The 14,058-nt window shown below is 44.8% G+C and overlaps 1 protein-coding gene across 1 annotated transcript in view; it reads right to left on the minus strand.

Annotated features, from left to right (window-relative positions):
* Positions 1–14,058, minus strand: part of LOC106572902 (E3 ubiquitin-protein ligase UBR4) — a 159,279-nt gene that overhangs the window by 53,408 nt on the left and 91,813 nt on the right. The window contains 13 exon segments of the mRNA XM_082962270.1: positions 481–711; positions 1,891–2,059; positions 2,613–2,837; positions 4,154–4,232; positions 4,384–4,611; positions 4,742–4,891; positions 5,684–5,893; positions 6,822–6,935; positions 7,626–7,733; positions 8,215–8,311; positions 11,056–11,224; positions 11,540–11,677; positions 13,689–13,793. Coding sequence (XP_082818396.1) covers positions 481–711; positions 1,891–2,059; positions 2,613–2,837; positions 4,154–4,232; positions 4,384–4,611; positions 4,742–4,891; positions 5,684–5,893; positions 6,822–6,935; positions 7,626–7,733; positions 8,215–8,311; positions 11,056–11,224; positions 11,540–11,677; positions 13,689–13,793 — 2,023 coding nt within the window.

Genomic DNA, 14,058 nt, shown 5'->3' on the forward strand with positions numbered 1-14,058 from the left:
CACAGACAGAGATAGTATTTAAACCAGACCTGACAGGGTACTACAACACAGACAGAGATAGTATTTAAACCAGACCTGACAGGGTACTACAACACAGACAGAGTTAGTATTTAAACCAGACCTGACAGGGTACTACAACACAGACAGAGATAGTATTTAAACCAGACCTGACAGGGTACTACAACACAGACAGAGATAGTATTTAAACCAGACCTGACAGGGTACTACAACACAGACAGACAAGGTTAGTACTTCAATAAGAAACAAAACATGGAGACACACAGCTGTGGAAGCTAGTTTGATATATTTAATTGAACCATTATATAAAAACAGGTTAGTCTTGAGATAAAACCTATTTTGTAAGGGAAACCTATAGTTAAATATACTGCAGCGGTAGTCTCCACTAGTAAGGTGAATGGAGGCTACAGCTACATCAGGGTTAATGATGATGATGATAGTTTGGTCTGTATTCAGCCGTACCTGTAGATGTTAGAGTTGGGGTGGGTGGTTAGGATGTGGTTCTGGGTCCTCAGGATCTCCACAGCTTTCTGGGAATACTCCTTTAACTTCTTCTCAGTCTGAGGGGTCTTCAGGGAGAAGTATCCGAGCAGGTCTACAAACTGAGCGGCCTTGCGTCCGTAGGCGGGCAGCTCTGGCCAGATGGCCCAGGTCAGGTCCAACAGCAGATCCTGCTGAGACTTACTGGAGTTCCTACAGAGGGAGAGAAATATGGTTTAGCTTTGAGGCAGGTATTGACAATTTGTAGATGGTGTAAGATATTGTAGTCCTGCAACAGTCTTTTCTGACCAACCAAGCATGAAAAACATACTTCAGGAAACTGGCAGAAAACCATTGTGTGTAGGAAGCTCTAGGTTCGGGCCCCGCACACTGAACGAAGTAGGGCCCCGCACACTGAACGAAGTCGGGCCCCGCACACTGGACGAAGTAGGGCCCCGCACACTAAACTGTTACAACAAATACCTTTTACAAGGTTAATGTGTGTGTACTAGTGCTGAGTGATTAGTGCTTTTCTAGGTCGGGTTTGGTTTCAGTTCGACTATAAAAAAATAAATATGTTTTGATTATTTAAAAATGTAAAATATTTTCCCCCCTTTTTAATGGATATTCCACAGCCAAAAATAGTGAACATTGAATTGCCAAAACATTGAAAATATTCTATAGTCTCTGTCAGGTCCACATATGGTCGACATCAATAGAAGAAATTACACCACTATTTCAGTTGTGTATATTACTTAGTTTGTATCCGATGGCTTTAGAATTTTCCATTTCTTAAAGTCAACATCTTAACATCAGCAGCCAGCGTTATCTCTGTACTCCTCATACTGCTCTGTCTTTAGCCATTCTATTTAGCTAGGCTAGCTGCACAGCTGTCTGACTAAATCATTTGACTAGTACTTCTTCAAAGTAGATAAGGCATACCTTCACGAACTCTCTCTATTCTCTCCCTCTCTCTCTCACGTCGTTGTGTACTTTCCTCTTTCATGCGGTCTATGTGCATCTATCCTAACTCAGCAGGCGTAAAAGTCTATCCATCTCTGCCTGAGCAGGGGGGGGGGAAAAAACTGGTGCTATGGATTATGGTCATTGCAGTTAATTACCAGATTTCTGCACTGAACTAGGTTAAATATTTGCTTAATGAAAACTACAACTCCCTTCAGCTCAGCGTCCCATATAGTTGAGTTGATTTCGCTCGTGAATGATTTGATTTCTCTCTAGAGAAACAGCGAGTTGGCTTCACCAAGAAACCAAACTAAATGTAAGTTATTGAACTGACAATTAGTTGTTTAATAACCCCCAAATAATAATACAAAATGGCGGTTAATCGCACTAGTGTGTACTACTGTACCTTTATGTAGTGTGAATACATACCTGTAGATATGCAGTGCGAGACAGTGGGCTTGCCAGCGCACGGCGGAGGAGTTGGACTCGAGCAGGAAGCAGCGGAGGAACTGGATGAGAGTCTCTTTGTCGGCAAACTTGTTGAGCTGAGAGACCAGAGCAGTACACAGCTGGTCCTCCTGGCTACCCACACCCTCACCTGGAGAAGAAGACAACAACATATTAGAGAAAGACTTAGAGCACAAACACAGACACAAAACAAACACTTCAGACTACAGTACCAAGTATCTCTCAAAACACAAACACTTCAGACTACAGTAGCAAGTATCTCTCAAAACACAAACACTTCAGACTACAGTAGCAAGTATCTCTCAAAACACAAACACTTCAGACTACAGTACCAAGTATCTCTCAAAACACAAACACTTCAGACTACAGTACCAAGTATCTCTCAAAACACAAACACTTCAGACTACAGTAGCAAGTATCTCTCAAAACACAAACACTTCAGACTACAGTAGCAAGTATGTTTCTCAAAACACAAACACTTCAGACTACAGTAGCAAGTATGTTTCTCAAACTTACAACAAATGAAAGGGTTAAGGATTAAAAAAACACATTTTAACTCAATAATTTTCTAACAATCAAAAGACATTAAAACAATCAACACATTTCCAATGATACACAGCCATAATAGTTTTTTTTTAAGTAACCAAGGTTAGAATATGATGAACTCTGCTGTCTCTCCTCACCTTCTTTGTCCTTCTCCTTGTCCTCCTTCTTGCTCTTCTTGCTTGAGGACTTGCTCTGAGAGGACTGAGTCCCAGTGGCCCCAGACCCTCCTCCTGAGGAAGAGGAGGAGGAAGAGGAGGCCAGGACCTTGCTGCCACACAGAGCACAGGATAGCAGCTGGAGGAGCACCGGAGACACTCCCTCATCTACCAGGAAGCTGACCTGTAGTAGAAAGTACAGTATGGCTGGAGAGAGAGAGGGGAGAGTGGGGGAGAGGGAGGGAAAGGGGGAGAGTTAAAAAGACAAACTAACTAATCCATGCTACTTGAGAGGCATAAAGGCTACCCGGGTTACTACTTGAGAGGCATAAAGGCTACCCGGCTTACTACTTGAGACGTGAAAAGTCTACCCGGGTTACTACTTGAGAGGGGAAAAGGCTACCCGGGTTACTACTTGAGACGTGAAAAGTCTACCCGGGTTACTACTTGAGACGTGAAAAGTCTACCCGGGTTACTACTTGAGAGGCATAAAGTCTACCCGGGTTACTACTTGAGAGGCATAAAGGCTACCCGGGTTACTACTTGAGAGGCATAAAGGCTACCCGGGTTACTACTTGAGAGGGGAAAAGTCTACCCGGGTTACTACTTGAGAGGGGAAAAGGCTACCCGGGTTACTACTTGAGAGGGGAAAAGGCTACCCGGGTTACTACTTGAGAGGGGAAAAGGCTACCCGGGTTACTACTTGAGAGGCATAAAGGCTACCCGGGTTACTACTTGAGACGTGAAAAGTCTACCCGGGTTACTACTTGAGAGGGGAAAAGTCTACCCGGGTTACTACTTGAGAGGCATAAAGGCTACCCGGGTTACTACTTGAGAGGGGAAAAGGCTACCCGGGTTACTACTTGAGAGGGGAAAAGGCTACCCGGGTTACTACTTGAGAGGGGAAAAGGCTACCCGGGTTACTACTTGAGAGGGGAAAAGGCTACCCGGGTTACTACTTGAGAGGCATAAAGGCTACCCGGGTTACTACTTGAGAGGGGAAAAGGCTACCCGGGTTACTACTTGAGAGGGGAAAAGGCTACCCGGGTTACTACTTGAGAGGCATAAAGTCTACCCGGGTTACTACTTGAGAGGGGAAAAGGCTACCCGGGTTACTACTTGAGAGGGGAAAAGGCTACCCGGGTTACTACTTGAGAGGCATAAAGGCTACCCGGGTTACTACTTGAGAGGGGAAAAGGCTACCCGGGTTACTACTTGAGAGGGGAAAAGGCTACCCGGGTTACTACTTGAGAGGGGAAAAGTCTACCCGGGTTACTACTTGAGAGGGGAAAAGGCTACCCGGGTTACTACTTGAGAGGCATAAAGGCTACCCGGGTTACTACTTGAGAGGGGAAAAGGCTACCCGGGTTACTACTTGAGAGGGGAAAAGGCTACCCGGGTTACTACTTGAGAGGCATAAAGGCTACCCGGGTTACTACTTGAGAGGGGAAAAGGCTACCCGGGTTACTACTTGAGAGGCATAAAGGCGAAAAAAGAGCAAGAGGGAAGAGCCATGAACTTACAGTCATCCTTCATACAGAACTTCTGCCAGTTGATGGTTCTCTGGGTGGCTATCTCAGCACAGGCCTTCAGGTGCTCCATCTATTGACAAAAACAGAGAAATTCAAGTACAAGTCGCAAAGATATATATATATTATTTTTAAAGATGTAAGACTGAGGCATTCGGGATTAATCCCCAAAAAACATTCCTCCCCCCCCCCCCCCCCCCCAGAACCGAGATGTAGACACTCACCAGACTAATGAGCGTGTCGTACTGCAGGGCGGAGCCGGAGGTTGCCGTGACGACGCCGGCGCGGAGGAAGATGCCCTGTTCCTCCAGGAGTTTCTTGATGCCGCGGACGTGAGAGTCCAGCGTGTGCAGGTCCCGGAGCTGACGGTACTTCTCCTTAGAACCACAGATGAACAGGAGCAGCTTCCTGACCTGGCGTCTCACGAAGGGCGTCTGCTGAATCATCAGGTACTACACAGGCAACCATAGATGGTAGAAGGGGTGTTAGTGTGTGTGTGTGAGCGTGTGTGTGAGCGTGCTAGTGGGAAACAGAGAGCGATTGAGAGAGAGAGAGAAAAAAAAAAATAGTGTGATCATGTACCTCAGACAGGAAGTAGAACCAGGAGTGGTCGAAGACGGGAGGCGGGATGCGGGGGTTGGTGTCAGCGATCTTCTTGATCTGATAGGGTAATCTCAGAACCATCTCAGTCAGCAGCTGGGAGTAGGCCTCAAACACATCAGCAGCATGACCCTGAGAAAGAGATCGAGACGAGACAGGCGAGACAGGAGAGAGCGAGAGGAGAGCGAGAGAGACAGAGAGAGCGAGAGAGCGAGAAAGCGAGAGAGCGAGAGCGAGAGAGCGAGAGAGCGAGAGCGAGAGAGAGGAGACAGGAGAGACAGAGACAGAGACAGGAGAGAGAGAGAGAGACAGGAGAGAAGGAGAGAGACAGAGAGAGAGACAGAGAGAGACAGAGACAGAGAGAGAGAGAGCGCGAGAGAGAGCGAGAGAGAGAGAGGAGACAGGAGAGAGACAGAGACAGGAGAGACAGAGAGACAGGAGAGAGAGAGAGACAGAGACAGGAGAGAGAGAGAGAGACAGGAGAGAAGGAGAGAGACAGAGAGAGACAGAGACAGAGAGAGAGAGAGAGAGAGAGAGAGAGAGAGGAGAGCGAGAGAGAGAGCGAGAGAGAGAGAGGAGACAGGAGAGAGACAGAGACAGGAGAGAGAGACAGAGACAGGAGAGAGAGACAGAGACAGGAGAGAGAGAGAGACAGAGACAGGAGAGAGAGAGAGAGACAGGAGAGAGAGAGACAGAGACAGGAGAGAGAGAGACAGACAGAGAGAGAGAACATACATGAAGTAAATAGACACACAGAAACAGTGTCTACCAATCACCTTGCATCCCAAATATCTACTCATTATGTGATCAAGATGATCCATTCAGCACCATTGTTGCTCCAACTGATCCCCTCAGCATGCTGAAACAAAGTCTGTGCAAAACCAGTCCGAGGGCTGCACTCAACAACATTACGTTTCCTCTTACCTTGACGTACTGCCTCAGGAAGAAAGGGCTCATGTCCGGAGGAGAGGAGGAGGTGTGAGGTTTGAGGAGCTGGGAGGCTGCCACAGACTCCTCCTCTTCCTGCTGGCTCTTCCAGAAGTCCAGCAGAGACTTGAGGACGTGGAGACAGTAGTCTATCGCCCCCTGACTGAGCAGAGCTGTGGCCGTGGCGTTGGAGATCAGAGAGGACGACTGGAGAAGGGGATGTGATCAGGAAAACTTAGAACAGATCAACATAAAATTCCATAGGAGGCCATTTTGAAAAGGTAGAAAAGTCTCTCGTTTTCTGTCTGTAAAACCCTAACGATGGCATCACGCTGAAATGTGTCACTTAAAGGAGCAATATGCAGAAATCACTCCATTTCCTGGTTGCTACAATTGTAACAGTTCACCTAATTTCTGTTTATGTGACACAACAAGCAAGTATAGTGTAGAGAATCATTGTACCATCTAAACCGCTGTGAAATATATTTTCAGCTGTTTGAAGTTGGTGTTCAAAACCGGAAGTAAAAAGACGCAAAATCAAAACTGAAATCTGCAATTGTTAACTTTTTGGGTGACCCGACCGAATTCACATGGAAATGTGTGTTATAAAATCGGTAATTCTCATCGAAAGCAAGTCTAAGAAGCGGTAGATGTGTTCTATGTGCGCTAATTCTATGCTTTCCATTTTTGCGTCTTTTACTTTCACTTTTGTACACCAGCTTCAAAACACAATATGTTTTGGTTATGGAAAATATATTTCACAGCAGGTTTAGATGGTACAATGATTCTCTACACTATACTTGCTTGTTGTGTCACAAACTGAAATTAGGTGAACTGTTACAATTGTAGCAACCAGGAAATGGAGTGATTTCTGCACAGTGCATCTTTAAGAGGGGAAGCATAGAAATAGCACAGATCTCTACCACTTAAGGCTTTCAATGAGAATGACAGATCTATAACTCACATTTCTATGTGAATTTGGTCATATTGCAGCTTTAATAAAAACATTTTTTTAAATCTACTTCATTGTCCTCTATGAGTGACTGAATATAATTCTCTCTTCTGGTCAATACAGAAAATCATGATGTTTTTATTTTTATTTTTGGTAAATATTGGAGGAGAGGAAAGCCCGTACCTCAGAGGAAGACTTGGATCCAGACTTGGTTCTGGACATGAACACAGAGAGCAATCTCATGATGACCAGATGGACCTCGTTGATGGGGCTGCGCTCGTTCTTCTTGGACACGTCCTGAAGGCGAAACAAAACAAAACAACAACAAACTGGGGGTGAGAGAACGGACACACACCAAGGCTGTTTCTAACGGATGTTCCGGTGACCGTATTACCGCCACACTGGTGGTCACAAGTCATGACCCGCAGTCAAATTACAGGTGACCGTTTAGTCACGGTAACTAGGCATCTCCAAGCTCTGATGCTGCTGCTGGTCATTAGTAACCTACCAAACTTGCTAACTGCCTGGTACTCAGCACTCTATTGTCCCTCTAATCACTCTGACATCGATGTAAATGTAACCGAAAACACTTCATGAGAACCCAGGAGCTCATGTTGCGCAACATTTCTATAGGCTATGCAATTGTGTGAGAAAACAGAGTGATGGCCTCTGTTAAAAAGAGGAGGATCCCATCAGCTTTCTATAGGCGAGGCCTACTATATTTATTTCTCAACTCTCCTAATATTAAGCACATTGCTTATATTTACAACAGGAGTATATCCTACCTGGCTGGCCTGAAAATAAACCACGGGGAAAAGCGTCCTCCATTCACTATTTAAGTGACTAGACGTTACTCGCCCGTCAATTCCTTTCTTCTGCATCCGTGTTGACCCATTTCCTCTCAAAGCTCCAATGTGCTTTGAGAGGAATCGAGGAAACGAGGACGGAGCAAAGATTTGACGGCGTCAACACACACGCGGTAGGTACCTTCTTGTGCATGCCCAGCTCGGTGATGAGTAGAGCCAGCAGGTCGTCCAGGGCTCCCTTGTCCTTGTCATCTTCTCCATCCAGGTCAGAGGTCAGCATCAGGACCACCTGCATTACATTGACATTTCAGTCATTTAGCAGAATGCTCTATATCCTGAAAGACTGAGGGTAGGTTCCAAATGGCACCCTATTCCCTATATAGTGCACTACTTTAGACCAGAGCCCTATTCCCTATATAGTGCAGTACTTTAGACCAGAGCCCTATTCCCTATATAGTGCACTACTTTAGACCAGAGCCCTATTCCCTATATAGTGCACTACTATAGACCAGAGCCCTATTCCCTACATAGTGCACTACTTTAGACCAGAGCCCTATTCCCTATATAGTGCACTACTTTTGACCAGGGTGCCATTTGCGACAGCCTCCCAATCAGTACATTCAACTAAAGTAAAAAAAATAATAATAAATGAATATCACGATTGTTCCAAATCCTCCCAAACAGTCGGTATCTGCAAAATCATTGGCAGTAAAAAAAAAAAGACAAGTTTGAGTGGATGAAAGGCCAGTACAACAGTAACGGGCTAGTACCTGCATGTAAGGAATAGCGTGGACTCCTCCTACACTGTCCAGCTGGGGCAGGTGCTGTAGGAGTCGCTCCAGCAGCATCAGACGGACCATGTGGAGTCTAGGACAGATACAAGAAGAACGTCAGAAAACAAAGCAATCCAAACAATTCTACACTGTTGCCATAGAGACAACAGGCGTGGTTAGATATGCAGTACCAGTCTAAAGTTTGGACACACCTACTCATTCAAGGGTTTTTCTTTATTTTGACTTTTTTCCTACGTTGTAGAATAATAGTGAAGACATTAAAACTATGAAATAACACACATGGAATCATGTAGTAACCAAAAAAAAAAAATCTAAATATATTTTATGACATTCTCCAAAGTAGCCACCCTTTGTCTTGATGACATCTTTGCACACTCTTGGCATTCTCTCAACCAGCTTCATGAGGTAGTCACCTGGAATGCATTTCAATTAACAGGTGTGTCTTGTTAAAAGTTAAGGAGGAAAGAAATTCCACAAATTAATGTGTTTGAGTCAATCAGTTGTGTTGTGACAAGGTAGTGGTGGTATACAGAAGATTGCCCTATTTGGTAAAAAACCAAGTCCATATTATGACAAGAACAGCTCAAATAAGCAAAGAGAAACGACAGTCCATTATTTTTTGACATGAATGTCAGTCAATCTGGAAAATTTCAAGAACTTTTAAAGTTTTTTCAAGTGCAGTCCAAAAACCATCAAGCTCTATGATGAAACTGGCTCTCATGAGGACCGCCACAGGAAAGGAAGACCCAGAGTTACCTCTGCTGCAGAGGATAAGTTCATTAGAGTTACCAGCCTCAGAAATTGCAGCCAAAATAAATGCTTCACAGGGTTCAAGTAACAGACATATCTCAACATCAACTGTTCAGAGGAGACTGTGTGAATCAGGCCTTCATGGTCGAATTGCTGCAAAGAAACCACTAATAAAGGACACCAATAAGAAGAAGAGACTTGCTTGGGCCAAGAAACACGAGCAATGGACATTAGACCTCTCCCTCAACGTGATCAAGACAAAGGAGATGATTGTGGACTACAGGAAAAAGAGGACCAATCACGCCCCCATTCTCATCGACGGGGCTGCAGTGAAGCAGGTTGAGAGCTTCAAGTTCCTTGGTGTCCACATCACCAAACTATCGTGGTCCATACACACCAAGACAGTTGTGAAGAGGGGACGACAAAACCTATTCCCCCTCAGACTGAATATATTTGGCAAAATCCTCAAAAAGGTTCTACAGCTGCACCATCGAGAACATCCTTACTGGTTGCATCACTTCCTTGTATGACAACTGCTCGGCCTCCGACCGCAAGGCACTACAGAGGGTAGTGCGAACGGCCCAGTACATCACTGGGGTCAAGCTTCCTGCCATCCAGGACCTCTATACCAGGCGGTGTCAGAGGAAGGTCCTAAAAATGGTCAAAGACTCCAGCCACCCCCAGTCATAGACTGTTCTCTCTGCTACCCCACGGCAAGCGGTACCAGAGTTCCAAGTCAAGGTCCAAGAGGCTTCTAAACAGCTTCTACCCACAAGCCATAAGACTCCTGCCTGAACACCTAATCAAATGGCTACCCAGAATATTTGCATTACCCCCCTCTTTTACACCGCTGCTACTGTCTGTTGTTATCATCTATACATAGTATTTTAATAACTCTACCTACATGTACATATTACCTCAACTAACCGGTGCCCCCCCACATTGACTCTGTACCGGTACCCCCCCCTGTATATAGTCTCGCTATTGTTATTTTACTGCTGCTCTTTAATTACTTGTTACTTTTATTTCTTATTCTTATCCGTATTTTCTTTAACTGCACTGTTGGTTAGGGGCTCGTAAGGAAGCATTTCACTGTAAGGTCTACACCTGTTGTATTCAGCATTTCACTGTAAGGTCTACTACACCCGTTGTATTCAGCATTTCACTGTAAGGTCTACACCTGTTGTATTCGGTGCATGTGACTAATACAATTTGATTTGAAATCTGTCCTTCGGTCTAATGAGCCCAACTTTGAGATTTTTGGTTCTAACCTCCGTGTCTTTGTGAGACGCAGGTCAACGGATGATCTCTGCATGTGTGGTTCCCACCGTGAAGCATGGAGGAGGAGGTGTGATGGTTGTTTGCAGGTGACACTGTCAGTGATTTATTTAGATTTCAAGGCACACTTAACCAGCATGGCTACCACTGCATTCTGCAGCAATACGCCATCCCATCTGGTTTGGGCTTAGGGGGACAATCATTTGTTTCTCAACAGGACAATGACCCAACACACATCCAGGCTGTGTAAGGGCTATTTGACCAAGAAGGAGAGTGACGGAGTGCTGCGTCAGATGACCTGGCCTCCACAATCCCCTGACCTCAACCCAATTTGAGATGGTTTGGGATGAGTTGGACTGCAGAGGGAAGGAAATGCAGTCAACAAGTGCTCAGCATATGTGGGAACTCCTTCAAGACTGTTGGAAAAGCATTCCAGGTGAAGATGGTAGAGAGAATGCCAAGTATGTGCAAAGATATCAAGGAAACGGGTTGCTACTTTGAATAATCTATGATTCCATATGTGTTATTTCATAGTTTTGATGTCTTCACTATTATTCTACAATGTAGAAAATAGTCAAAATAAAGAAAAACCCTTGAATGAGTGAGTGTGTCCAAACTTTTGACTGGTACTGGATAAACAGATATCAGATACGCAATCAAAAATGTCCTTAGAGATTCTCCTTCTTTCCGTGAGAAGTGATGGTCAATCGCAACGTTTCTAAGGACCACCACTGCAAACAGTTCAAAAGTTCAAAAATGGGGAAAGTCAGTGCCTTGGTTGTTCCTGACCTGTTGCTGGTGTGGATGTCCCCTTCTGTCTCTCCGTCTCCGTCCGATCCGTCTCCCTCCTGCTGGGCTGTGGTGGTGCTGATGGCCCCTGTGCTGGAGCTCACACTGCCTGGTCCTGCTGGGTGGCCCTCAACGGTTGTGTCCCCATACGCACTACTGCGGCCTGACACTAGAGAGAGAGAGAGAGACGAGGAAAGGAGGATGAACATGAGAAAAACAGACCTCCGCCAAGTGCCTAGGACTTAGTGTTTTAGTGGGTACAAGGCTAGGGATTAGTTGTGATTCGATTTGGCTTAAAAAGTCCATCCTTCCTGCCTCCTTTCCTTGAAATAATAACTAATTAGACATGATTAGACAGATGAACACAACAGCTCCACTACGTGGCATTCACATGTCCAGCCATTTCTAAAATCAGATCACTTCCAAGGAAAGCAGGAAGGTCATTTGAACAGGGCATTACAGTTTCCTCTGTGTGTCAACTCACCACTGTGTTCTCCTGCCACTGAGTCGATGGCAGACCCCCCGCTCTCGGACCCCACGCTGCCCCCGTGCTCGGCCGGAGAGGTCCGTAGCGTAGAACCGTCCGTGGCGGCCGTGCTGCCCTCATCGTCTGATGCTGGGGCTGGAAGCATAACCACAGCTGTTACAGGAAAAATACCCTCCCTCCTCTAGAAGCATAAGCGTAGCTGTTACAGGAAAAACACCCTCCCTCCTCTAGAAGCATAAGCACAGCTGTTACAGGAAAAATACCCTCCCTCCTCTAGAAGCATAAGCACAGCTGTTACAGGAAAAACACCCTCCCTCCTCTAGAAGCATAAGCACAGCTGTTACAGGAAAAATACCCTCCCTCCTCTAGAAGCATAAGCACAGCTGTTACAGGAAAAACACCCTCCCTCCTCTAGAAGCATAAGCACAGCTGTTACAGGAAAAACACCCTCCCTCCTCTAGAAGCATAAGCACAGCTGTTACAGGAAAAACACCCTCCCTCCTCTAGAAGCATAAGCACAGCTGTTACACGAAAAACACCCTCCCTCCCCTATTCTGCTTTTTTGTTAACCTGATAAAAAAAATGTACCCGATTTAATCTGGTTACTAATCCTACCCAGTAACTAGAATATGCATATACTTATTACATATGGATAGAAAACACTCTAAAGTTTCTAAAACTGTTTGAATGGTGTCTGTGAGTATAACAGAACTCATTTGGCAGGCAAAACCCTGAGACATTTTCTGACAGGAAGTGGATACCTGATGTGTTGTATTACCTTTAAACCTATCCCATTGAAAAACACAGGGGCTGAGGAATATTTTGGCACTTCCTATTGCTTCCACTAGATGTCACCAGCCTTTACAAAGTGTTTTGAGTCTTCTGGAGGGAGATCTGACCGAACAAGAGCCATGGAACGATGATGTCCCATTAGACACCTGGCGCGCGAGTTCATGTTGGGTACCCTCGTTCCAATACGTTATAAAAGAGTATGCATTCGTCCACCTTGAATATTATTCATGTTCTGGTTAAAAAAGGCCCTAATGATTTATGCTATACAACGTTTGACATGTTTGAACGAACGTAAATATATTTTTTCCCCTCGTTCATGACGAGAAGTCCGGCTGGCTTAGATCATGTGCTAACAAGACGGAGATTTTTGGACATAAATGATGAGCTTTTTTGAACAAAACTACATTCGTTATGGACCTGTGATACCTGGAAGTGACATCTGATGAAGAGAATCAAAGGTAATGGATTATTTACATAGTATTTTCGATTTTAGATCTCCCCAACATGACGTCTAGTCTGTATCGCAACGCGTATTTTTCTGGGCGCAGTGCTCAGATTATTGCAAAGTGTGATTTCCCAGTAAGGTTATTTTTAAATCTGGCAAGTTGATTGCGTTCAAGAGATGTAAATCTATAATTCTTTAAATGACAATATAATATTTTACCAATGTTTTCTAATTTTAATTATTTAATTTGTGACGCTGACTTGACTGCCGGTTATTGGAGGGAAACGATTTCCTCAACATCAATGCCATAGTAAAACGCTGTTTTTGGATATAAATATGAACTTGATAGAACTAAAAATGCATGCATTGTCTAACATAATGTCCTAGGAGTGTCATCTGATGGAGATTGTAAAAGGTTAGTGCATCATTTTATCTGGTTTTATGGTTTTGGTGACCCTGTCTTTGACTTGACAAAACATTACACACAACTCTTGTAAATGTACTGTCCTAACATACTCTAAATTTATGCTTTCGCCGTAAAACCTTTTTGAAATCGTAAAACGTGGTTAGATTAAGGAGATGTTTATCTTTCAAAGGGTGTAAAATAGTTGTATGTTTGAAAAATTTGAATTTTGACATTTATTTGGATTCAAATTTGCCGCTCTTGAAATGCACCTGCTGTTGATGGAGTGCACCACGGGTGGCACGCTAGCGTCCCACCTAGCCCATAGAGGTTAATGGAATAGAAAAACTGAGTCCAGTTGCCCAAATCCAGATTAATCCTAGTCTTGAACTACAAGACACTTTCAATGGAGAACCAATGGGGCTTAAAACCGTCCCTGAGAGTGGTGTTTTAAAACAGATTTTAAAAAGTTGGTCGTAGTCTGTGTGTAGAATGAGCTTCATTACCTGATGCGGTGGTGTCTGACAGGGTCCCTGCATCCAGAGAAGAAGAGCTGGGAGCCTGACCTGACAGGCCTAGAGACTGGAGACCTAGGGCACTGCTGCTGCTGCCTGGATCAACCCATAATAACACCACAACATCATTATCAACACAGCTACAGTGAGTCTGACCTGACAGAGCTAGAGACTGGAGACCTAGGGCACTGCTGCTGCTGCCTGGATCAACCCATAATAACATCATTATCAACACAGCTACAGTGAGTCTGACCTGACAGAGCTAGAGACTGGAGACCTAGGGCACTGCTGCTGCTGCCTGGATCAACCCATAATAACATCATTATCAACACAGCTACAGTGAGTCTGACCTGACAGGCCT

Source organism: Salmo salar, chromosome 15, assembly GCF_965601325.2.
Source record: "Salmo salar chromosome 15, fSalSal1, whole genome shotgun sequence".
NCBI classification, from domain to species: domain Eukaryota; kingdom Metazoa; phylum Chordata; class Actinopteri; order Salmoniformes; family Salmonidae; genus Salmo; species Salmo salar.